The sequence below is a fragment of the Engystomops pustulosus genome, chromosome 4, assembly GCF_040894005.1.
Source record: "Engystomops pustulosus chromosome 4, aEngPut4.maternal, whole genome shotgun sequence".
NCBI classification, from domain to species: Eukaryota; Metazoa; Chordata; class Amphibia; order Anura; family Leptodactylidae; genus Engystomops; species Engystomops pustulosus.
Window position 1 is genome coordinate 116,270,024 of NC_092414.1, and position 27,173 is coordinate 116,297,196.

At 42.5% G+C, this 27,173-nt stretch overlaps 1 protein-coding gene across 1 annotated transcript in view; it reads left to right on the top strand.

Moving 5' to 3' along the window:
• The first annotated feature begins 12,170 nt into the window (after nucleotides 1–12,170).
• Nucleotides 12,171–27,173, top strand: part of LOC140127006 (chloride anion exchanger-like) — a 62,525-nt gene continuing 47,522 nt past the window's right edge. Inside the window, exons 1-3 of the mRNA XM_072147139.1 lie at nucleotides 12,171–12,266; nucleotides 14,138–14,330; nucleotides 16,012–16,151. Coding sequence (XP_072003240.1) covers nucleotides 14,200–14,330; nucleotides 16,012–16,151 — 271 coding nt within the window. The 5' untranslated portion in view covers nucleotides 12,171–12,266; nucleotides 14,138–14,199. The remainder of the gene's footprint in view (nucleotides 12,267–14,137; nucleotides 14,331–16,011; nucleotides 16,152–27,173) is intronic.

The following is a 27,173-nucleotide window of genomic DNA, read 5'->3' on the forward strand; positions in this document are numbered from 1 at the left end:
CACTCTCTTCTCACAAACAATATGTGATACTCAACAGAGCCATACTTTCCACATAGGAGTATTACCTCACGAAGACACAGCAATACTCTTTTACAGCATGGATTGCCTGCTATAAAGGCACCAAGTTGTACAGGTACATCATAATGATTGAAGTTGATCGTTGGTCAACAGTCCCTCCCTGTCCCAAAGTAAAGACACGAAACATGGCAAACAAACAACAAACAATGAAGAGTTATGACTGTTCCAGGTTACAACAGCGATTGCAGATTGGAGATACAAAACAGATGATCAATATACAAAAGTCAAAGGGAATCAGGGAAACAAAAATAACAGAAAAATAGAATGCAAACAGAGAGCTGAATTATAAATTTAACCAGAGCCAGACTAACTGTGCTAGGAACCTTATTTGGGGGTGAGAGAATCCATTCCCCCCACCAGACTGGAGCAGTTTCTGTCCATCAAAGCTAGTTAACCATTGCTGGACAGAGCCAAACTGCACGAATTGGGTGTGGTGCACGTCTACCTCCCGTACCAACTTTAGCCACAGTTCACATGCAAAAACACAGAATAGAATTAACACCTTCTAGGCTGCATTCTGCAGACAAAAGATGTTGCTAGTATGGATATTACAGACTGTGAGTCATATTCACTTTGTTCTCAGCAATACCCATTGTTTTGTTTGGTTTTTATAGCTCTCATACTGTTGAGCACTGCAAAGTTGTCAAAGGTGGTGATTCATGTGAATCAATAGATGGGTACCCAAACTATGAAAGGGTCTGCACCCACTGCAGACAGAAATGCCCAGTTGTCAAAAAGCAGGGTTAAAGGGCCTCACCTGTCCTACAGTTGTTTGTCTTATATGAGGAGAAATTGGTGAGTAAAAAAGTTAGCCAGTGGCCCTGAAGAGGGGACAATACAAAGCAAATATCAAAATTCTAAGGGGAAGAGTGTGGCCTCAACCCTCACCAATTGCAAAGAGGAAGAAAGTTTGAACCATTCAACAACCATGAATTCAACAGCCCTATCGTAACACCCTAGCCTTCAGATGACTTTGGGGGACAGAGAACTGCGAGACGGATCCATGGCCTTGAGCAACCCTATAATAAAATAACAGCCTACCTAATTATTTGAAGAATCCCTTTGGAGGGACAATGGGAGCTGATGCAGATATGTATAGAAACTGAGGCAACACATCCATTTGTATCTGATGCATTCTACATTCGACAAGAGCGCACCGAACAGAATCTTAGGTGCGCAGACCAGCGGATACTGCGGGCACGCCGCGGAGAGACCCAAGCCGACAGGTCAGCGCAACGGCTCAGAACAGGAAAGGAGAGAGGATAGGAGCCGCCGCAAGTGGATAACATCCAGTGCTGGCTTCCGACACCGGACCCGCGGCCTCACAAAGTGGTGGTGAGATACTCCATATTGTACCACTATAACCCCTCAATTCCCGCCCTCAGGCCCCAGTGGGTGCCATCTTGGCTTCAGAACCACATACTGAGAGGGGAGAGAAAATCAGCCACAGAACCAGCAATAAGAGTCACATAGGCTCCGCTTTTCCCCTTTTCTATTATAGACCCTGAACTTAATTCCTCTATTGTCACCAACATACATTGATGGAGGGCTAGACCTCCCCCCAAAGTGAGCAGGGGTAGTCATTGCACACACAATTGAAATTGAAAGGATTTAAAAAAAATAACAAAGAGAGAACAGGTGAAATTCCTAACACTCCTAAAACTCAAAAAGGCCAACCTGACATAAAGAAAATGTGGAAAAAATGATACAACTTCTCGCCAGGAAGACTCCCTAAATCCCTGTTAGAAGCTGCCACAGATAACAGTAGATGTAAACAAAATTGGGATTTGTACTTGTTAATTACACCCAGTCTAGGGCTACACACATGCAAACAAATCTGTACAAGAAGGACAAAAAAGCATGTGTCGAGTAGCAAAATGCAAAATCACTTTATTAAACGAGATGGACAAAAGACAACATCAGCAAGACAATACAGAAATAAAACCATTTAAAAAGGAATGCACCCCAGTGCACCCATCGAATGCATAATCAAACGGAGCCCGACACCTGATAATGTCGGGTGATCCGAACCCGAGTCTCACAACACCAACTCACAGCTCAAATGAATGAAATGCAATGAAATAGTCATGTAATAACACCAATAGGGCGTTGGTGCGCGGGAGATAGCTGAAAAACTCAGCCTACATGAAATCCAGCCATGAAATAAGTGGGATGGAGCACGATTGTACAGAATGATCCCCTGATGCTGGATAAGCAAAGTGTTAATAACAAGAACCCACCAGGCGCTGCGCCCAACAAATAATTACCGTGAGGTGTGAGATGGGAGTGAGAACTCGGGACTGGTGGCCCACTAGTGGCCCACTGAATGCTGGCAGCAGAGTGGATAATTTGGAGGCGACATGCTCAAACCTTTCTACAGCCACAACTCACTCAGCCCAACACCAAGCATACATTAATACCGCAATTCACCCTGATTGAAGACCAAGAGGATCTGAGCAGGCGCAAAAATATAAGAATAAAAGGTCTGCCAGAATCGTTGTCAGCCGAGTCATTGCCAAAAGTAGCCATGGATCTAGAATAGTTATTGTACGGATCCACAAAGCCTTGCGCCCGCAGCCCAGACCCCAAGAACCACCATGGGATGTCATATGTGGCTTACTGTCTTATGTGGACACTTCACAGTTACTAACTGCAGCTCGAAATAAACAAGTTATTAAGTACGATAATGATGACATGTGTTTCTTTCAGGACATTACATCATCCACACTAACAAAGGATCCTGAAACCACTCTTAGAAGTTCTATGCTCTTGTAATCTTCAATACTTCTGGTGGTTTCCTTTTGGACTGGCGATCCCCATGGAAGGCAGGCGAGTCATTATTAGAACACCGGAAGATCTGCAAAACTCCTGGGAAACCCTTGGGATTGACCCCATTCCCATCGAATCCTGGCTTCCATACAAAATTCAAAACCAAATGACGACCTTGCAGATTGGTGCTCCGGCGTGAGGGATGCAAACCAGAACAGCATGATCATCGTCGATAGTGACCAAATAACTTATGTTGGGACTATGGGCGAGCCGTGAGTGTAACGTTGAACCACACAGACTACCTTTACTTCTCCTCCCCACATTCCTCCTCCCCCCCACATTCCTTCCCTTCCTCTCAACCCGTCTATGACAGGCTACGCTATACCCTATCCTTTAGAGTAAGGGTGATAAAGAACTCACCTGATATGGTTTGTTAACAATGCAATGTTATAAGATTAGCACCTTGTTGGATTCTCGATTCCCCGCAGGGGTGGCCCAAGTCTACCAAAGACAGGAGGAGCTAAAGTTAGCGTTAATCCTCTTTTTCATGACAGTATATCGTTACATGTTTTACCATTAAGAAAATTCATTTTAGAAGTAGAGTTGTGCATATCAGCAGTTAAGTTCCAGACAGGAGGGGACTTCCCCCCTGCTTACATTTGAAGGTTTGTGTATCTTCCACCGTTAACGTGTATACCTATTGCTTCCCACATTCCTCTCTACCCATTCCCACCTCACAGAGAGAACTATTTTATAACAAGTCAGCAGAGTAAACCTCAAGATTCAATCCCAGCACTTTTAGGGTGCAGACTAGACTGGGCTAAAGAATTTAGGTGAATCTATCCATTTTCACCTCATTTAATGTAAAGGGGTTAAATTTGCCCAAAAAGCGACACCATATACTACCACTTAAGAAATGTAAATCCAATGCCACATTCCTACAAGAAACATATTTTAAACAAGGTAAACCAGTATTCTTGTCAAAACATATTTTTTCACTATGGTTCCATAGCTTGGCCCCCTCATCTAAATCCAAAGCGGTCTCCATTGGAATTAGTAAGCACTTCCCGTTCCAACCCCTTTCCACACACTTAGATGCAAAAGGTAGGCTGCTTTAAGTGAAAGGAAAGTTAGCTAATGTCCCAATTACTAATTAGCTAACATATTTGCACCAAATGTAAACCAGGCAAAGTGGCTGCTCCAGGCACTAGATCAACTCCAACTATTTGCAGAGGGTCTGATCATTCTGGGTGGAGATCTGAATTTGGCCCTAAACCCCTCATTGGACACCTCTTCGGGGAAGTCAAACATTTTGCAAGCAACATTGTAAAGATTGTGTCATGGGTGCTCCTGTGTTCCTCCGCGTGCCCCCGTTCCGAGCCTTGCCGCGGACTCACCTGTTCTGGCTCCGGTTCCCAAGCAGAATGCCGTACACACGCGTTCCTGCCTCCTAGGGTGCGCACGCCGGCTGTAGAATGAATCTTTGTTAGACAATCCCCGGCACATTAAGGAAATTGATTGCCACCTCCAGCATTACTTTAATACAAACAGAGACCCCAAGTTAACTAAACCTTTAATCTTTAAAGGTGGCATTTTCATACCATTTAACAATTAGTGGGATGATATTCGCGGCATACGAAACAAAAATTGGAATATTTTGTTGGCAGAACCTAGGCTTCGGAGTCTGGTTAAGGACAAATTATGTTTAATCACCAAGATAGCAAAAAAATTAAAGGACAGGCTCACCTCTACTCACTAGCAGAGACCAACAAAACGTTTGGGGAGAGGTCTTAGATTGACGGGCTCCCATCCCTATGTGGACTGTTCTGTCTGCCCGCTCATGAAATCCAGGAAAGAAATCAGTGATTATTTGAACTGTAAAACATTCAGGTTACGTGAATATGTTAATTGAAAATCTATAAATGTGGTTTATGCCCTCATTTGTCCCTGCCAGAAAATGTATGTGGGTCAGACCTCCCAGGAGTTGAGGAAAAGAATACAACAGCATTTATCCAGCAATACCAATGCGAATTCACATTTCAGCCAGGGCAAGACGCTCTCGACGGTGGCCACACACTTTCATCAGAACCATGCAGGTAAACCCCAGGGCATCCTGGTGGTTGGGCTAGACATTGTGCGACCCACCATTAGAGGTGACCATGTCACACCTAGGCTACTCCGGAGGGGGGTCCGTTCGATTTACAACCTTGGTTGTCTTGCACCTAGGGCAGTGGTGGAGAACCTTTTAGAGACTGAGTGCCCAAAATGCTAACCAGACCCACTTATTTATTGCAAAGTGCCAACGTAGCAATTCTAGCAATTACATTATTAAAATCTTCTTGCTCTGTGCTATACCGCAGCTTTCAACATTCCTGAGGACACCAATATCATTGACAGAAGGTGGGAAAATTATGATTGCCATTGGAGCTTCCCTGAACAGGAAGAATTGTGGGGCCAAGAGCAGGAGCTTCATTGGCTCCAATCATAATCTGACCATGTCCTCACCTTCTCTTCCTGCAGTCTCAGGTAGACCAAGATGCTTCACGTCCTGGGCTACCTGGGCCTGCAGGAGGATTCCTCAAGTCCTGTCTGGTGAATTCTGTGCAGAACACAAAAGTGTGTTCTGGTAGGGCAGTCATGGCGTCTGGTGGGTACTGGTTAATACTTTTGTGTTTGTGACATATGTTTGAATATGTGTTAATACATTGTACAATATAAATTTTCTGAATTGGGCATGTCGCAATAGCAGTACTTGTCATATATAATGTTACATTGGCCTGGATAGTGTTAGGTCAACACCAGCGTTGTATATACATGTAATAGTGTACCCCTCCAGTTTTCCCACACTGTCCGTATTTGCATTTGTTTTTAGATGTCCTTCTTTTTAATGTTTTTTTTTTTAGTATTTATGTATTTGCTGTAATATACTGTCGATTGAAATTACAATAAAGATTCTGATTTATTTATCGATTGAGGCATATTTGTGTTCTTCTATGGAAGCTTGATAGGGGTTATTTTGATGGTTCTGGGGCCTTCCTACTCTTTTGAGCGAAGATATTTGACTAGATAGTGATTTATTCCTGAAGTTAAAGATTTTTCGGTTGTTATTTTTTATCTTAGGCACTTACCCCTGAGGAAGTCGCATGGCTGCGACATAACGCGTGGGATGCCTCCAGCCACAAGCCTGAGACAATACTTGTCTCCTGTCCCATCCCATGATTCTGGTATTTTGGATCTGGTGTCTGTAATCCTGGTTCTAGCATTAGGGAGCCTCATTCTCTATTTATTACTTATATTGCATTTGACTTTATATTGATAGGGGTGCTATGACTGTGTGTTTACCCTTGTTTTGCATTTAGCACTTTGTATAATTTTCCAGGATGGAGAATTCTATTGCATACAGCACTTTGTAACTTACCAGTTGGGACAGTCTTTTACTTGACTTTCACCCCTGAGGAAGTCTCCACTTGGGAGACGGAACGCGTGGGGAGTCCTCCACGTCCTCCACTACTGCTGAGCCGCCCTGTTGACTTATTGTACTGATGCCTGCTTGCTGACCAATGTATACTTACCCATTTATTCTATAGCCGCACTATGATTGTTATGGCAGATTTATCTTCATCTGTTCAGGGTCATTAGACAGCTTGGGCCTTATTCATCCTTCTATTGTAATTGTATCATACTAGGGGCCAGGTTCCACTGTATGGAGGAGGTGTTTGTTTGGTGAACCTTACCTGGTTGTGCCAAACATTTTGACTCATGTATGTTTTTTAATTGTTTTTAACTTGTCCTTCATGCCTTGATGGAGTTTTTCTATTGTTGAAATAAAGATTTATCACTTTTTTTACATAATTTTGTCTATTGGCACACCTCTTTTTCTCTTTAAATATTTTATATCTTTTACTTGACGTTACTTGTGGTTGTACGTGGACCTTAGTTATTAGGTGGGGTCCACATGTGTATTTTTGTGTCTTTTGTACACTTTTAATTTGTTTTACTCCATCTGATGCTTGTCATCTATGTGTAAGTATTGTGCTCAATAAATTTGTTTAATAAATTTTTTTTCTAAACCTATACACACCGGCTTTTGCTCTTTCTCTATCATGAACCTTTAATCTGGAAACCACACAAAATATACATAAGAGGCATATTTCTGGCTATATGGATTAGATAGCAGAAGAAGAGGCAGAAGGAGGTAGGCACACTATTAGATAGCATCTCAGTAATACAACGCAGGCAAAAAACATCAATGAAGAGAGTAGACCAGGAGGAGCTAATAAACTTGAGGACACAATTAACCCCTTCCCGTCGATGCACTTTTTCGTTTTTGCGTTTTCATTTTTCACTTCCCACCTTCAAAAATCTATAACTATTTTATTTTTCCATGTACAGAGCTGTGTTGTGGCTTATTTTCTCCGTAACTAATTACACTTCAAAATGGTGGTATCTAATATTCCATGCGTGTACTGGGAAGCGGGAAAAAAATTCCAAATGCAGTGAAATTGGTGAAAAAACGCATTTGCGCTGTATTCTTGGATTGGATTTTACGGATTTTCATGTACGCCCCAAATGACATGTCTACTTTATTGTTTGGGTCGTTACGATTACAGGGATACCAAATTTGTGTCGGTTTTATAGTGTTTTCATACCTTTACAAAAATTAAAATCGGGTGCTAATAACTTTTTTTTATACTTTGGTATACAGAGCTTTAGGTGTTGTTTTTTGCAACTTTTGACGATGTTTTCAGTGTTATTATTTTTAGGACTGTTTGACCTTTTGATCCCTTTTTATAGAATTTTTTATAGTTTTTAAAATGGCAAAAAAGTGCCATTTTCGATTTTGGGTGCTATTTTCCATTACGAGGTTAAGTGCAGTAAAAAAATGTTATTATATTTTGATAGATCGGGCATTTTCGGACGTGTCGATACCTAATGTGTTTATAGTTTTTACTGTTTATTTATATCAGTTCTAGGGAAAGGGTGGTGATTTGAATTTTTATGTTTTTTTATTATAATTTTTTTTTATTTTTACTAGTTTTTACTTTAACCCTAGGTTGTCTGATTGATCCTAACATATACTACCATACTACAGTATGGCAGTATATGGGCATTTTCCTCCTCATTCATTACAATGTGCTGATAGCACATTGTAATGAATAGGTTAACACGAAGCAGCCTCGGGTCTTCCAAAGACCCGAGGCTGTCATGGTGACGGATCGCCGCTCCCCGATGATGTCACAGAGAGCGAGGATCAAGATGGTGACGCCCATGCGCTGCCATCTTTTTTAAGCCACCGGTTGCTTCGCCGGCACCGATCAGCGGGAAAACACCAATATGCAGCAAAGACTTACCGGCTATGGAGAGGGCTCAGCCCATGAGCCCTCTCGATGCACCCGCACCTGCGTAGTATTTTACGTCACATGTAGTTAAGGGGTTAAGAAAGTTTTTAGACAATAAGGCTGCTAAACTTTTTCTTTATTTTAAGAAATGACATACACACATGGGAATAAAGGAGGGGAATTCATGTCCGCTCTTATCAAAAAGCAAAGAGAGAAAACGCACATTTCAGCAATCAAATCCGCTGAAGGCGTATTAAAATCGGACACACCCCAAATTGCAGAGGCATTTCACTCCTTCTATTCACAACTCTATAACTTGTGGAACACTGCAGAGCCAGATAAAACTACACATAATGCGATAGATGAATTCCTTGATAAGATAAACTTACCGGCCCTAGGTCAACAAGAGGCAGACATACTAATGGTGCCCATAACTGAAGACAAAGTACACAAAATAATTTCTACCTTCTCACCTAAAAAAAAGCCCCGGCCCTGACGGTTTTCCCCTTCAATATTACAAATAATTCATGAATATCCTTCTCCCCTACCTAGTGGTGACATGTAATGCACTGCTAAAAGGTGAGACCCTGAAAAAGCAGACCCAGGAGGCACACATTGCTCTGAGGAAGGGAAGGACCCACAGGAATGTGGCAGTTACAGACCCATTTCCTTATTGAACCTAGACTTAAAGATTTGGGCAAATTCCATGTGAAAGCTACCGCCTTTGCGAATGATCTCTTATTTCTCATCACTAACCCTGAAAAGAGTCTGCCATGCCTGGTGTCATTGCTCTCCTCCTTCGGGAACATATCAAATTTCAAAGTTAACTTCAATAAATCTGAGCTTTTAAATGTCTCCGTTCCCAGATGCATCACAAACCTCTATAAGTTAAACTTCATTCCTCTTTTTGATGAGGTAGAGAAGTTGCTTAAGGCCTATGACCTACCACTAATCTTCTGGATGGGTAGAAACAGTTTGCTTAAAACAAACATTCTCCCAAAAATCCTCTATGTTATGCAGATGGTCCCTATAGTCTTGCCATTGACTTTTTTTTGCCAAAATGGAAGCAATGTTTTCCAAACTTCTTTGGAAACAGAAGAAACCCAGATTAGCACACACTCTGCTCACAAAAGACAGGAACAAAGAAGGTATGGGGCTCGCAGACTTAGCTCAGTATCACAAGGCCATACAACTAAGCTGGTGGCTCTCCCTTGTAGACCCAAAGAAAAACAGAAATACGGTTGCATTAGCCTCCCGGACCTATGGTCAGACATTTCTAGGAGATTTGTGGCTTATAGAAAAAAACATTCCCAATCAATTAAAAAAGAGCCACTAATCACTGGAGCAATGGAGACCTGGAGAGCTCTAGCGGATACATTTTAGCGCCTTCCCCATCACCGTACCTAACAGCAAAGCTTCTCCTGCGCCTGATATTAGGCAGAGAATCGCAATACCAGTACATGTGGGATACAATACATCCCAGGAGCGGAGCTATTTAGCCCTAGAGGTAGATCTTCCAGTGACATTTTTGAGACTCACTTAGCCCATCTGAAACTGACCTCCCTCCAATTTCAACATTTTCGACATATTCATGAAGCTTGGCTTAAACTAACTGAATCCCCAAGGGAACCAACTGAATATGAAAAGCTGCTTGCACCCTTAACAGTGACCCCGAGGAAGGTGTCCACCTTGAGGAAAAACTTTATCGCCCACCCTTGCGATTCTTTCCCCAGTTTTTTTGATAAATGGGAAAGGGAACTAGAGATCAAAGCCAATCTTGTGACACATTTAATTGCACCCGTCAAGGCCCTGATACCGCAATTATGGTGGTAAAAGAACCCCCAGTCACAATGGCACAATGGGTAGCAAAAGTACACAAAATTTGTTCCCTTGAAGAACTTTTCAGAAAAATTTGTAGACTTTTCACAAAATCTGGGCACCATGGATGAAATACAAGGCATGCCTAGAGAAATCTGGACCTGGGTGAACTTATCTCTCTAGACAGTGATTCAAGTCAGTAATTTCACTTGCATGATAGAATATACAAATCCCTCCCCTCCCCATCCCTCTCTCCCACTTATTCCTATCCAATTACGTATCCTAGCAGTCGCACACTAAATAGTTCACCAAGCGACAGAAATTGTGGAAGATAGCTCTTTACTTTTTCGCAGTTTTTTGCTGTTTTAGAATTGTATTCTGTACAAGAGTAGACTGTTATTACTATCAGATTGGGTTCCCACACCCGACCATCGGGTGGAGGAGAACCCTGGATACTTTATGATAAATATGTTGTTTTACAATGCATTTCATTTGTAGGCAACGAAGATGTTATTTACTATTGTATCCTTGCATTTGTAACAGCATAAAATTGTTAAAATAAATAAAAATTCAGAATGGAAAAAAAAAGTGCTTGGATGATGCACTGAAGAATGAAGGTATAATTCAAATCAAACAAGGCTGTCCGGTTAGGTGAATTATGCACCCCCAAATATTTAAAGATTCCTGTTGCCACATAAAGTGTGAGTGAAAAATTCAGCATCAGCTTGAGGCAGAGAAATGTTGAGTGTCTCAGTTTTCAAGTAATTAACGTTAGAAGCTTACTAAGACACTCAAACTCCTCAATAACCAAGGGGAAAGTGGTCATGGGATCAGTAACATACAATAAGAGGTCCATGTTCCATAGACAAAACATAAAGGAGACAGGACAAGGGACAACCCTGACGAGTACCAATGAGAATACAGACAAGGTCTGACAAGAGACTGTTCATTTTTACCCTGGTAGTTGGAGATCATGGCCATCATCTTACCAAGCAATGGGAGGCCTGTACCTATCTGTCTCAATGTGCTAAAAAGAAACGGACAACTTACACTGTCAAATGCCTTCTTAATGTTAAAAAAACGTTTAGCCGGGATATTACAAGACATACAGTTTCTAACATTAGCTGCAAGCCAGTATTGCAGTTTTGAGTGCATAGCTATAGTTAAAGGGTCTGTCCACTTTCAGAAAATATTTAATGTGGTTTGTGTAAGGAAAAATTATAGAATTTTCCTATATACTTTCTGTATCAATTCCTCAGTTTTCTAGATCCCTGCTTTCTCTACTGCTAATTATACTACATCATTTGGGACTCTTAGCTCTGTTTTTAAAGTCACACTCTATAAACCATGATGAAATATTTTATTAACATTAAATGGAAAGTTTTTTTTAGGAGTGCTTCATAGGCTGAGTTAGCCCTGAGTTAGCACTTGCCACCGGCTTCCCCTTTCCATTCTGTGCCAGAAACCTTGAGGCAGCAGTGTGTATCATACTCACTTCTGATGCAAGATTTGGGAAGCGCCAAGGAAGGAAGGAGGCGGTAACAAGAACTACAGGGCTTGTGTAAGAGCCAGAGCTCTGCAGTCTGGAAGGGCTATGGTGAAACCCCTGAATACAGATAAAAGTTAATTTTAATGTACTGTATAAACACTCCTAATAAACATAAGCCTGTATTCATGCCAATGGAAGTTCCCCTGTGTGGTGAATGGTTAATATAGTTAAACGCTGCGGTAGATTTCCTTTAATACATTACACACATTTAATCTGTTGAAGTCTCTCTCATAATCATCAGAAGTGTCATATGGGAGATTAAACAGAAACGCTGAAAAGGTGCTGTTGTTAATAGCAACTGGGGTAAGATGCTTTTCTCTTTCCTATCCATAGACTTCAAAGTCATCTCCTGCATGTCTAGTCCATTTTACCAGAGCAAGTCATATTTAGCCAGGGTTTTAGAATGAATTTCTGTTTTCAGAAGATGGAAGTCCCTGAAAAAACTTTGAATATAATAGTCTGCTTAAGAATAACGTTTCCGAAGTGAAATTATTGTAGTTGTTCTCCAAGGAAATACCTTATCAGTATTGTTGTAATTGATTACAGTCTCAAAGGTTACAAAATCTTCTCCCATGTTAATTAAAGTTAATCATTGCTACTGACAAATTCATACACCTACAAGAAGAACTTATATATCATTATTGGAATCACTTTCTAACAGGATCCCACAGACTTACCTTTTACAGAGTTCTTTTGTCTCAAAGCATCAGAAGGTAAGAAACAGGTATTATAACTTATATATAATCTTCAAAAATACAATTATGTAATTCAAGTAAATTTGATTCTATTAGCACAATACACTGTATACTTTTTTTATAATGGAAAACATACTAAGATACAACAAATTTAAGGATTAGCCTGATCTTCTGTAGAGATTACTGAGCAGAATGCACTATAATGATGCCTTGACCTCATTTATGAAATGTTTTAGATACTTTAAAGAAAGCTGTACAACTTGTATGAAAAAGAGGTATGATAACTGATAAAGTGGGTGGGGACTTATTGCTGCACCATGCGCCAGAAATATGTTCAAATTTTTGTGGTAATCTGAGACAACTAGTAGAAAGTGAGAAACTGACACTATAAAGTGTTATATTGCAATTCATTTATTCGTATAGTGTACACTCCAATGACATTTTTCTATGTTGTGTATCTTCTTGGGTATTATAAAATGACGCAGTTTTGAATAAACTCTATTTTGTATATCAGTCTTTCAAACTTTTCTAGATCATTGGTGTCTGTGAACTGAGAAATTATTTTCTATACCCAGGTGCTGAAAACCCAAATAGTATCGTTTTTACCGCAAAAGGTAAAAGGTTTTCTTCTATCCATTAGTCTGGGTATATAGTGTATACCTCCCTAAACACAATTATGATGCTTCTGTATAGTACTAAAAGGGTTGTTCAGGATAAAGAAAATATGCGATTAAGCAATTCCCCATCTGTTCACAGCCTGTGTATGGTACATACAGTGGTGCAATGCAAATCCCTCTGATAGACAGTGTAGCTGTCAAATTGTTGGAATGATGGACAACCATTAGTGAACTTCATTATACAGGCAGTCTCCTACTTAAGGACACATGACTTACAGACGACTCCTAGTTAAAGACGCACCCATCTGCCCACTGTGACCTCTAGTGAAGCTCTCTGAATCCTTTTTTACAATCCCAGACTGCAATGATCAGCTGTAAAGTGTCTGTAATTAAGTTTTATTGATAATCCTTGGCCCAATTACAGCAAAAAATCTTGAAACTCCAATCATCATTGGGGCAAAATTTTTTTTTGCCTCGATCTATAATTATGAAATGTGCAGTTTCGACATACATACAAATTCAACTTAAGAACAAATCTATGGAACCTATCTTCTATGTAACCTGGGGACTGCCTGTATAAATATTTTTATACATTGTAACCCAGAGCTATTTTTACAACAATACAAGCATATTTGAAATGTTATTCTCTTTAAATGTATATATCACCTTCATATATCTGGATTTGTTGCAAACAGTTCTACAACTGTCCCTTTTCATCTAAATAAGTTTTAAATAAATACTAACCATATATACTTAAGTATATGCTGACCTGAGTATAAGCCGAGACCCCTAATTTTGACCCAAAAAACTGTAAAAACCTATTGACTCGAGTATAAGCTGAGGGTGGGAAATGCATTGGTCACAGCCCCCCCCAGTATATAGCCTGCCAGCTCCCTGGAGTATATAGCCTGCCAGCCCCCTGGAGTATATAGCCTGACTTCCCCATATATAGCCTGCCCCCTTGAGTATATAGCTTGCCTGCCTGCCCCCCTGAGTATATAGCCTGGTAGCCCCTGCCTGTAGGAAAAAAAAAAAGAAAAGTGAACTCACCTTCCGGCGCTTCCCGGCATCCATCGCGACTCCGACATCAGTTCCCGGTCCGTCGTAGGTACCACGACTTTGTGCTGCAAAACTCGGCTTATACTCGAGTATATACAGTATTTAGCTATATAAAACAACAGTTCAAAAAACATGGTTTTAAGACTTCTGATGTTAGTTTTTTCATTTTATGTTGTATCTTGCAACTAATGTTGTCATATCTTTATTTTTCAGATGATATGACCGGTAACCTATAGAATTTATTAAATAAAAAAAATAAAGTAACTGGGGAAACAATGATAGACTCTTTGGAAAATAAATATTTGGTGGCAAGACCAATTTATTCAGAAGATTCCTTCAATGCTGGCCATGATATAGTTGAAAGACATCACACCACAACATTAGATCTTCTTAAAAGGACTTGTCGGTAAGAATTCAAATTTTTACATGGATTTTATCAGTTGACAATATTATGACAAACTTTAATTAAAAATCTATTTTTGGTGCTAAATACAAGCTATAAATGTAAAAAAAAGTTCCTCTTTGAAGAGTTCAGGTTCCTTTTTCAAGAGTACAATTACTGATGATATGGGGGGATTATTGAGCAATAGGCACATACAATTGCATCTGTATCATTATATTATTAAATCATATAATTTCAAAAACAGGAATACAATTAATCATAATGAATAGTAAAATCGATACTTTTTTCCTATATCCTTAGATGGATTTTATAATTTAGTGCTATAAAATACGTAAACATAAAAACCTATTAAGACTTATATAATGTGCATGCAAGGAATGCATGTTCAAGCAAGAAGTAATAGATAATGGTATAGATCTACTCATTGTTATCCACTTATGGGTGTATGTCACTCGGATCATGAACACATTAACCTTTGGAACTCTGTGCTCTGCAAACAGGTTGATATTGGCCCAGTAGTTACACCTCCTCCTTCTATAAACCGTTATATAGCGTTCCTTTCTTATTGGTAAAGAACTTTCCTTGATAGATGCACACGTCTTTCATATGTAATCTAGAGATTAATACATGGAATTCAAGGAATGATGTTTTCTCATAGTCTAATGTCCATGTCAAGGACTGCACCACTGATTTGTTTGGAGTTTTCTCAAAAACTAAAATCTGTAGTCTTTATATTTTAAACTTGTAAACTATCTTCATGCTTCTGCCATTATGCTAGCTGAAGTAGAGATTTATTAATGATATACAGGCAGATTTAATTAATATCACTATCTGTGTATAATTTCATGAGTAGTATGCTATCATTACACAACTCTAAACCTCATTTGCAAATGCATATATGGACCCTACTCTTTACTCTGTCCAGGTGTATTCAAGAAGGGGTCAAAACAATAGGCCTATTAGTTTAACCTCTGTTTTGGGAACAACTATTAAAGGGGGTTCTCAAAGATGCTCTTCTGGAGTATTTCAGTGCTAATAACTTTACAATAGACTTAGCCATCCATCTTGGTAAGCTTCCATTAGAAGACGAACTCTAGAATGGACTTGGGGGAATCCATGAATGTTGCCTATCTCGGCACTTGATACTGTATCCCATAAAAGGTTGGTGCATAAAATGAGAATGCTTGAATATAAAATAGAATAGAAAATATTTGTAACTGCATTAACCATTGGCTAAGTGATAGAAAACAGGGTCATCATAAATAGCACATCTTTAGATTGGGTCACAGTTACCAGTGAGGCATCACAGAGACCCATATTGGGCTTTCTTCAGAGAGGTATTTCGCAGTAGAGCTTCAGTATTTGTGGATGGGAACTAGATTATAAAAATGTGACTTTGATTCTGGAGTTTTCCTTATATATTGGATTTGATGGAGCTATTTTACTATGAAGTTATGAATTATTATGGATTAGCGCCATAAGGAAATACCCCTTTTTCAGCACATTACATTGTAGTAAATGATGCAAAAGAAAACAAATATTTGGTTGCTGTGGTTAGCTGCATGCCTGTCAGATATGATGCAGACAATTTCTTGACCTGATGCTTTTTGTCAGTTTATGTGATGTTTTTATTTATAACCTTTGATATTATTTAAACATGTGTGGACTGTTTTTTTATTTTCAGTTGTTCCTCAAAGAAAGCAAAACAAATTGCATTATCCTTTTTCCCTATTATTTCATGGCTTCCTAAATATCGATTTAAGGAATGGATTCTTAGCGATATTATTTCGGGGGTTACTACAGGGCTTGTTGCTGTGCTGCAAGGTAAGTTTACCAGTATATATAAGACATATCCAAGAAATTTCTTTTCACAAAGATGTATATGTTTATATGTATATATGTGAAACTGATTTGTTTGGTGGAAATCTAGCTCTGGCTCTTAATCTCCTCACTAAACCAAAGGAAGAGGGAGGGATGGCCCTAACAGACTTTTTACTGGCCTTTGTACTGGCATGAGTGGTTTCCATCAACTTACAGTGCAATTAAGAAAATGCATTCACTCACTAGGGTCCATGGCAGCACTCAGTAGAGAACTCACTCCCCTTGAAAATCTTTTTGCATTTTCACAAGCAACTAGACACTTAATTTTTCTTATCTCTTTCTCTTTTCACCTCCATAAGATGTTCCTCTACCAGATATTCTCCTTAAGATGTTCCCCTCCATTCTTAACTTATGTTGGAGATGCAGCGAAGATGATAGAACGATGTTACACATCTGGTGGATCTGTTTGGGAATACAGGAGCTGTGGAGAGTTATCTTTGCTCTATACAACAGACTATGGTCTGCATCTGTCTCTGCTAGCCCAAAAATTGTGCATCTATAGTCTCTGGCTCACTCTTCTTGGTCAAAAAGGGGTTTTTATGCTGCTCACCAAACCATACCCCAACTTTGGAAATCACCAGTATCTCCATCTAAGGCCCAATGGGCGGAGGCATTTGAATCATATCATGAAGATGGAGGAGATGAGAGCCATGGAGTAAATGTCTGAAAAAAACTTCCCATTCTTTATCAGATCGGGACCCCCTGGATAAAATTTGGTTATTCCCTGGAGTTTAAAACCTGGATTAGTAGTTAATTATGGTTCTCCTGAAGGAAGGCAAGACATATGATCCTAATTGCTTACTCACCCTTCCGGTACCTTACCTTTTGTGTTACCTTCCCTAATTCCTTTTCACAATGGTTCCTTTTCTTGTATCTTGTCCTATGTCCGTGTTGTCCTATGTTTGGTGACAACTCAGTCAGTCATAATTCTCAGAACCATAACTGTTTGATTTGGAACTAATGTCACGCGACAAGTCATTATACCCTGTAATATGTTACTCCAGCACCTTTTTCTACTAGAGCAGTGTTATTATTTCTATATGAGCCCTTGGGACTTGATTTTATTGTAATTTTGGTCTTTTATTTCTCTGCAATAAACATTATCTATATAAAGTATATTATGAAACAGGGCCCTTCAGTCAGTTTTACAGTCCGGCAAATGGTCTCATACAGTCAGATGTATTCTAGTTCATATTCCAGGGTTTATTAACACAGTCCAGAACAGGGAACTTAACTAGCTTCCTTATGCTTAAAACATAACAAAAAACAGGAACACTCCTAACAGTTACTCTCACTAGTGATGGGTAGTCTGGCTCTTCTTAGCGAGCTGGATCATTAGCAGGGTCAGACTGGGGGGCCTAAGGGCCCACCAGTGAAACTGATTCTGGGGGCCCACCTACAGAAAATTGATATATTGAATGTCCAATTTTAGGCCTCCTACATATGGACACAATAATACAATACAACTACATTGTCCACTGCACTATAGCAGTTAGTATTTTTTTATGCAAACATGGCATATGGTAGAGAAAGCTTATATATTTGAAGAATTGTTCCATAGAAGAAACTATTTACCATATAGGGTAAAATTTTGCATCGGGCAAACTGCATACCCACAGAACAGCAGTGTCAAACTTTGTTCATATTACATATATCGTCATTATGAAAGGAGTCCAATTTTTAGTCCTGGATTTATGGACAGACATGGACATGTCATTGTAGCCTAAGGGTGCAGTCACACGTTGATTTTAACATTTGCGTTTACAAATTACAACTGTTAACCGGATGTTAACACACATAAAAATGGTGTGAACCTATGTATTGTTTGTTCACAGTCTCCGCCACGGAGCTGTGAAGGTTGTATGAAGAAGGCTCATGGGCTGAGCCTTCTTCATATAGAGATGGGCTTTGCTGCATATTGCATATTGCATATACCCAAAGGTGCAAACCTTTTCTTTGCCGCCGGCAAAGTCGCCGGCGGCACTTTAAACGTGGCGGCGCATGGGCGCCGCCATCTTACCTCCGATCACCGCTCCCCTGAACGTCATCGGGGGGCGGCAATCGGTTGCCATGGTACCCTCGGGTCTTCGTTTGACCCGAGGCTACATGGCTTCTGCATATCCATTACAATGAGCCTGTGGCTCATTGTAATGTATAGTGTGCAGAAATGCCATATACTGCGATACAGTTGTATTGCAGTATATGGCAGGAGCGATCTGAACATCTAGGGTTAATGTACCCTAGAGGGACTAAGAAATAGTGGGAAAAAATAGAAAAAAAAAAGTTTAAAAATGTACAAAAATAATAAAATATTAAAATTTCAAATCACTCCCCTTTCCCTAGAACTGATATAAAACATAATAAATAGTAAAAATCACAGACACATTAGGTATCGACGTGTCCCAAAATGGCCGACCTATCAAAATATAAAAACGGTTATTGACGGCGGTGACCTCCGGTACGGCAAATAGCGCCCAAATGTCCGAAACGCAACTTTTACACCTTTTTAGCTGACATAAAAAATATAATAAAAAATGATGAAAATGTCGCACAGTCCTCCAAATGGTAGCAATGAAAACGTCGGCTCATTTTTCAAAAAATGACATATCACACAGCTCCGTGCACCAAAGTATGAAAAAGTTATTAGCGTCAGAAGATGGAAATTTTTTTTTTCTTTTTTGTACACATTCGTTTAATTTTTGAAAATGTATTAAAACGCAATAAAACCTGTATAAATTTTGTATCACCGCGATCGCATCGAACCAAAGAATAAAGCTGAGGTGTTATTTGGAGCGCAGAGTGAAAGTCGTAAAAACTGAGCCCACAAGAACGTGACGCACATTTTTTTCAATTTTTCCACATTTGGAATTTTTTTTTTACGGCTTCCCAGTACACGGCAGGGAATAATAAATAACATCACGGGAAAGTAATTTGTTACGCACAAAATAAGCCCTCACACAGCTCTGTACACGGAAAAATGAAAAAGTTATGGATTTTTGAAGATGGAGAGCGAGAAATTAGCGAAAATACCCTGCGTCCTCAAGGGGTTAATGGTTGCTTTTTGTAAATGCAAATGTTAACAAATTTAATTAGGTAAGTGTCTCTGCAGCTGTTGCATTGCATTTTGAAACTCATGAGCTAAATGTCATGTGTGACCGCACCATGAAGTTGGGGACCAGGACTTAAAGCAGTAATTTTCCAATGGCTGAAGGGCTCATGTTCAACGATAGCATTGTAAAAGTGGAATTCTGCCTTTTTTCCACCCTTTCTCCTTTTGTGGGAGTGGGGTTTAGACACAGATTTAGGCTTCCCACGTACTACACATGTATTTCTGAGGCTACAAACAGTGGTCCTGCGGACCATTGTCTCAGGCTTGCTTGTCATTGGCATGTGAGCGGACAATAATAGCCAGAACCGCAAACATGGGTATGGATCCGCTCTGTGTTTTGCAGCCCGGGCAGTCGGGTCATACACAGGGTTGTGGTATTCATAGCCTTGTGCATTTGCCTATTGAAGTGAATGGGGACGTGTGCTACCTGCGGATACAATGCAAGTGCATGTCACAATTTCATAAGTCCTAAACATTGCATGGCTTGGTCCATTTCCTATAAACACATCGCAATATTTTTCAGTTTAAAGCTGCGTTCACATATAATGTTTACAAGGGGCACAATGACTAAGGGCTTTGCGCAAGTTTTCTGTCGGACTTTGCACGTTCTTTCTAGTGTACACTGCTTGTACATTTTTACATGGATATAAGAAGTGTCCGCGCTACATTTGTGTCACATGCGACCCTTTTGCAGCGCAGCTGTACTAGTCATCATGTGACACAAATTATGGGGCGTTCTGTTGCTTAGTCGGACCGTGCACCCCATTTATTATGCAGAGTCTGACAGAAGTGTGTTGTAGGTGTGCCAAAAAAAGTGGTGTCCTCTGTAAGGCCAGATTCATGTGTAGTGTAGTTTGCACTGTTCTTAGTAAATTTGCCCCAGTGTGTTTTGAAACACAATACAACAGCTATGTACAGCTGCATTTTGCAGAATATTGTAGGAAGAACACCTCTTTTCAGTCTGCAATACATTTAAAAAAAGAGAAAAGTCAAGTCACCCCCTTCCTTAGAAATGATATAAAAATAAACATATATAATGCAAAACATGTTAAGTATTACTGGGTCCCACAATATCCGATAAATATATAATAACGGTTATTCCTGGCAGTGAACCACGTGACAGAAAGTAACACTGAATGTCTGAAATACCACTTTTTTTGCCATTTTGCAACAGACAAAAATGTAATAAAAAGTTTTACAGTCCCCAAAATGGTATCATTGATTGGTATCATCGCCATCACGTGCTGCAAAAAGTAACAGCTACGTACAATGAATTATGGAAAAGTTACTAGCTTCAGAAGATGGCGAAACAAAGAAAAATCTTTTGTACCAGAGGTTTTACATTTTTTAGATCTTTAAAAGCCTAATAGAACCTATATATATATATATATATATATATATATATATATATATATATACACGTTATCTTTGTTAACGTAGCAACACAAAAAGTTAAGGGGAGGTGTAATTTGGAGCGCACAGTGAAAGCCCACAGGAGAGTGGTGACAGGGCCGCCGATAGGGCAGTACAACTGGTACTGCCCTATGGGGCCCGGACTCTAAGACACTAGGGGGGGGGGGGGCCGGCCGGTGGGCCGCAGACTGTGCGGTCTGTGCTGCACACAGCGTCGGACTGGCCCACCGGAGTACCGGAGAATCCTCCGGTGGGCCCTGACGCGTGCCGAGTCCCGGTGCTCCGATGCGGTCGAGTTCCCAACTCTCCCATGACGGCGCGGCCCCCGGAGCTCTCACCTCTGCGCGGCCCCGGCGCTCTCACCCCTGCGCGGCCCCGGCGCTCTCACCCCTGCGCGGCCCCGGCGCTCTCACCCCTGCGCGGCCCCGGCTCTCTCACGCCTGCACGGCCCCGGAGCTCCCGGCGGTGGCCGCGTGGTCCCGGCGCCCGATGCCTGCTTCCTGCTCCTGTGCTCGCCTGCACCTGAGATGGCGCGTTCCCGCGGCTGCTGAACACGGTAAGGTCCTCTGTGTGTGTGTGTATGTCTGTCGGTCGGTACTGGGGTGGGGGTAGGCCCTATTTCTATCCTGGGGTGGGGGGTGAGGGAGGCCCTATTTCTATCCTGGGGTGGGGGGTGAGGGAGGCCCTATTTCTATCCTGGGGTGGGGGGTGAGGGAGGCCCTATTTCTATCCTGGGGTGGGGGAGGCCCTATTTCTATCCTGGGGTGGGGGGTGAGGGAGGCCCTATTTCTATCCTGGGGTGGGGGGTGAGGGAGGCCCTATTTCTATCCTGGGGTGGGGGGTGAGGGAGGTCCTATTTCTATCCTGGGGTGGGGGGTGAGGCCCTATTTCTATCCTGGGGTGGGAGGTGAGGCCCTATTTCTATCCTGGGGTGGGGGGTGAGGCCCTATTTCTATCCTAGGGTGGGGGATGAGGCCCTATTTCTATCCTGGGGTGGGGGATGAGGCCCTATTTCTATCCTGGGGTGGGGGATGAGGCCCTATTTCTATCCTAGGGTGGGGGATGAGGCCCTATTTCTATCCTGGGGTGGGGGATGAGGCCCTATTTCTATCCTGGGGTGGGGGATGAGGCCCTATTTCTATCCTGGGGTGGGGGATGAGGCCCTATTTCTATCCTGGGGTGGGGGATGAGGCCCTATTTCTATCCTGGGGTGGGGGATGAGGCCCTATTTCTATCCTGGGGTGGGGGATGAGGCCCTATTTCTATCCTGGGGTGGGGGATGAGGCCCTATTTCTATCCTGGGGTGGGGGATGAGGCCCTATTTCTATCCTGGGGTGGGGGATGAGGCCCTTTTTCTATCCTAGGGTGGGGGATGAGGCCCTTTTTCTATCGTGGGGGTGGGGGATGAGGCCCTTTTTCTATCCTGGGGTGGGGGGTGAGGGAGGCCCTATTTCTATCCTGGGGTGGGGGGTGAGGCCCTATTTCTATCCTGGGGTGGGAGGTGAGGCCCTATTTCTATCCTGGGGTGGGAGGTGAGGCCCTATTTCTATCCTGGGGTGGGGGGTGAGGCCCTATTTCTATCCTAGGGTGGGGGATGAGGCCCTATTTCTATCCTGGGGTGGGGGATGAGGCCCTATTTCTATCCTGGGGTGGGAGGTGAGGCCCTATTTCTATCCTGGGGTGGGGGGTGAGGCCCTATTTCTATCCTAGGGTGGGGGATGAGGCCCTATTTCTATCCTGGGGTGGGGGATGAGGCCCTATTTCTATCCTGGGGTGGGGGATGAGGCCCTATTTCTATCCTAGGGTGGGGGATGAGGCCCTATTTCTATCCTGGGGTGGGGGATGAGGCCCTATTTCTATCCTGAGGTGGGGGATGAGGCCCTATTTCTATCCTGGGGTGGGGGATGAGGCCCTATTTCTATCCTGGGGTGGGGGTAGGCCCTATTTCTATCCTGGGGTGGGGGATGAGGCCCTATTTCTATCCTGGGGTGGGGGATGAGGCCCTATTTCTATCCTGGGGTGGGGGATGAGGCCCTATTTCTATCCTGGGGTGGGGGATGAGGCCCTATTTCTATCCTGGGGTGGGGGATGAGGCCCTATTTCTATCCTGGGGTGGGGGTAGGCCCTATTTCTATCCTGGGGTGGGGGATGAGGCCCTATTTCTATCCTGGGGTGGGGGATGAGGCCCTATTTCTATCCTGGGGTGGGGGATGAGGCCCTATTTCTATCCTGGGGTGGGGGATGAGGCCCTATTTCTATCCTGGGGTGGGGGATGAGGCCCTTTTTCTATCCTGGGGTGGGGGATGAGGCCCTTTTTCTATCGTGGGGGTGGGGGATGAGGCCCTATTTCTATCCTGGGGTGGGGGATGAGGCCCTATTTCTATCCTGGGGTGGGGGATGAGGCCCTATTTCTATCCTGGGGTGGGGGATGAGGCCCTATTTCTATCCTGGGGTGGGGGATGAGGCCCTATTTCTATCCTGGGGTGGGGGTAGGCCCTATTTCTATCCTGGGGTGGGGGATGAGGCCCTATTTCTATCCTGGGGTGGGGGATGAGGCCCTATTTCTATCCTGGGGTGGGGGATGAGGCCCTATTTCTATCCTGGGGTGGGGGATGAGGCCCTATTTCTATCCTGGGGTGGGGGATGAGGCCCTTTTTCTATCCTGGGGTGGGGGATGAGGCCCTTTTTCTATCGTGGGGGTGGGGGATGAGGCCCTATTTCTATCCTGGGGTGGGGGATGAGGCCCTTTTTCTATCCTAGGGTGGGGGATGAGGCCCTATTTCTATCCTGGGGTGGGGGATGAGGCCCTATTTCTATCCTGGGGTGGGGGATGAGGCCCTATTTCTATCCTGGGGTGGGGGATGAGGCCCTATTTCTATCCTGGGGTGGGGGATGAGGCCCTATTTCTATCCTGGGGTGGGGGATGAGGCCCTATTTCTATCCTGGGGTGGGGGATGAGGCCCTATTTCTATCCTGGGGTGGGGGATGAGGCCCTATTTCTATCCTGGGGTGGGGGATGAGGCCCTATTTCTATCCTGGGGTGGGGGTAGGCCCTATTTCTATCCTGGGGTGGGGGATGAGGCCCTATTTCTATCCTGGGGTGGGGGATGAGGCCCTATTTCTATCCTGGGGTGGGGGATGAGGCCCTATTTCTATCCTGGGGTGGGGGATGAGGCCCTATTTCTATCCTGGGGTGGGGGATGAGGCCCTTTTTCTATCCTGGGGTGGGGGATGAGGCCCTTTTTCTATCGTGGGGGTGGGGGATGAGGCCCTTTTTCTATCCTGGGGTGGGGGATGAGGCCCTATTTCTATCCTGGGGTGGGGGGGGGAGGCCCTGTCTCTATAGTATATAGTCTTTATACAGCGGCAGTACACAGCCATACATGGAGCTACAGTGTGGTACATGAGTATTTTGTCTTTATATATATCCCTTGTTTAAAGGGAATCGAGCACCAGGTGCACAGCATAGTACCTGAAGGTATCATGCTATGCACCTGATGACCCTGACTTCAGCACTGTAAGTTCCATCAAAATGGCCTCTATGGTTATCCTTTAATGCTTTTATAAAGAATTATGTTAATTACCAGCTTAGGAGCAGTGGGAGTGCTCCAGTGCACCTAAGGGCTCCTTATGTCACCCAGCGGCCAGTCCTGCGGACTGCGGTGATCCGAAATCCCGATACCTGTGCCTGCTCAGCAGCCTCTGTGAATCAGTGTGCAGGTGCAGGGACTTTAGGTTTCCTTGGGGCATGCAATGAACGCTCCTTCTTTTCCTTCCCATTGGTTCTGAGGAAATATGAAGTCCTGACCCTTATGCAGTGATTCACAGAGGTTGCTGAGCAGGCACAGGTACCAGGACTTCAGATTAACTCAGGACTGGTGGCAGGGTGACGTAAAGAGCCTAAGGGTGCAGTCACACGTTGATTTTAACATTTGCGTTTACAAATTACAACTGTTAACCGGATGTTAACACACATAAAAATGGTGTGAACCTATGTATTGTTTGTTCACAGTCTCCGCCACGGAGCTGTGAAGGTTGTATGAAGAAGGCTCATGGGCTGAGCCTTCTTCATATAGAGATGGGCTTTGCTGCATATTGCATATTGCATATACCCAAAGGTGCAAACCTTTTCTTTGCCGCCGGCAAAGTCGCCGGCGGCACTTTAAACGTGGCGGCGCATGGGCGCCGCCATCTTACCTCCGATCACCGCTCCCCTGAACGTCATCGGGGGGCGGCAATCGGTTGCCATGGTACCCTCGGGTCTTCGTTTGACCCGAGGCTACATGGCTTCTGCATATCCATTACAATGAGCCTGTGGCTCATTGTAATGTATAGTGTGCAGAAATGCCATATACTGCGATACAGTTGTATTGCAGTATATGGCAGGAGCGATCTGAACATCTAGGGTTAATGTACCCTAGAGGGACTAAGAAATAGTGGGAAAAAATAGAAAAAAAAAAGTTTAAAAATGTACAAAAATAATAAAATATTAAAATTTCAAATCACTCCCCTTTCCCTAGAACTGATATAAAACATAATAAATAGTAAAAATCACAGACACATTAGGTATCGACGTGTCCCAAAATGGCCGACCTATCAAAATCTAAAAACGGTTATTGACGGCGGTGACCTCCGGTACGGCAAATAGCGCCCAAATGTCCGAAACGCAACTTTTACACCTTTTTAGCTGACATAAAAAATATAATAAAAAATGATGAAAATGTCGCACAGTCCTCCAAATGGTAGCAATGAAAACGTCGGCTCATTTTTCAAAAAATGACATATCACACAGCTCCGTGCACCAAAGTATGAAAAAGTTATTAGCGTCAGAAGATGGAAATTTTTTTTTTCTTTTTTGTACACATTCGTTTAATTTTTGAAAATGTATTAAAACGCAATAAAACCTGTATAAATTTTGTATCACCGCGATCGCACCGAACCAAAGAATAAAGCTGAGGTGTTATTTGGAGCGCAGAGTGAAAGTCGTAAAAACTGAGCCCACAAGAACGTGACGCACATTTTTTTCAATTTTTCCACATTTGGAATTTTTTTTTTACGGCTTCCCAGTACACGGCAGGGAATAATAAATAACATCACGGGAAAGTAATTTGTTACGCACAAAATAAGCCCTCACACAGCTCTGTACACGGAAAAATGAAAAAGTTATGGATTTTTGAAGATGGAGAGCGAGAAATTAGCGAAAATACCCTGCGTCCTTAAGGGGTTAATGGTTGCTTTTTGTAAATGCAAATGTTAACAAATTTAATTAGGTAAGTGTCTCTGCAGCTGTTGCATTGCATTTTGAAACTCATGAGCTAAATGTCATGTGTGACCGCACCATGAAGTTGGGGACCAGGACTTAAAGCAGTAATTTTCCAATGGCTGAAGGGCTCATGTTCAACGATAGCATTGTAAAAGTGGAATTCTGCCTTTTTTCCACCCTTTCTCCTTTTGTGGGAGTGGGGTTTAGACACAGATTTAGGCTTCCCACATACTACACATGTATTTCTGAGGCTACAAACAGTGGTCCTGCGGACCATTGTCTCAGGCTTGCTTGTCATTGGCATGTGAGCGGACAATAATAGCCAGAACCGCAAACATGGGTATGGATCCGCTCTGTGTTTTGCAGCCCGGGCAGTCGGGTCATACACAGGGTTGTGGTATTCATAGCCTTGTGCATTTGCCTATTGAAGTGAATGGGGACGTGTGCTACCTGCGGATACAATGCAAGTGCATGTCACAATTTCATAAGTCCTAAACATTGCATGGCTTGGTCCATTTCCTATAAACACATCGCAATATTTTTCAGTTTAAAGCTGCGTTCACATATAATGTTTACAAGGGGCACAATGACTAAGGGCTTTGCGCAAGTTTTCTGTCGGACTTTGCACGTTCTTTCTAGTGTACACTGCTTGTACATTTTTACATGGATATAAGAAGTGTCCGCGCTACATTTGTGTCACATGCGACCCTTTTGCAGCGCAGCTGTACTAGTCATCATGTGACACAAATTATGGGGCGTTCTGTTGCTTAGTCGGACCGTGCACCCCATTTATTATGCAGAGTCTGACAGAAGTGTGTTGTAGGTGTGCCAAAAAAAGTGGTGTCCTCTGTAAGGCCAGATTCATGTGTAGTGTAGTTTGCACTGTTCTTAGTAAATTTGCCCCAGTGTGTTTTGAAACACAATACAACAGCTATGTACAGCTGCATTTTGCAGAATATTGTAGGAAGAACACCTCTTTTCAGTCTGCAATACATTTAAAAAAAGAGAAAAGTCAAGTCACCCCCTTCCTTAGAAATGATATAAAAATAAACATATATAATGCAAAACATGTTAAGTATTACTGGGTCCCACAATATCCGATAAATATATAATAACGGTTATTCCTGGCAGTGAACCACGTGACAGAAAGTAACACTGAATGTCTGAAATACCACTTTTT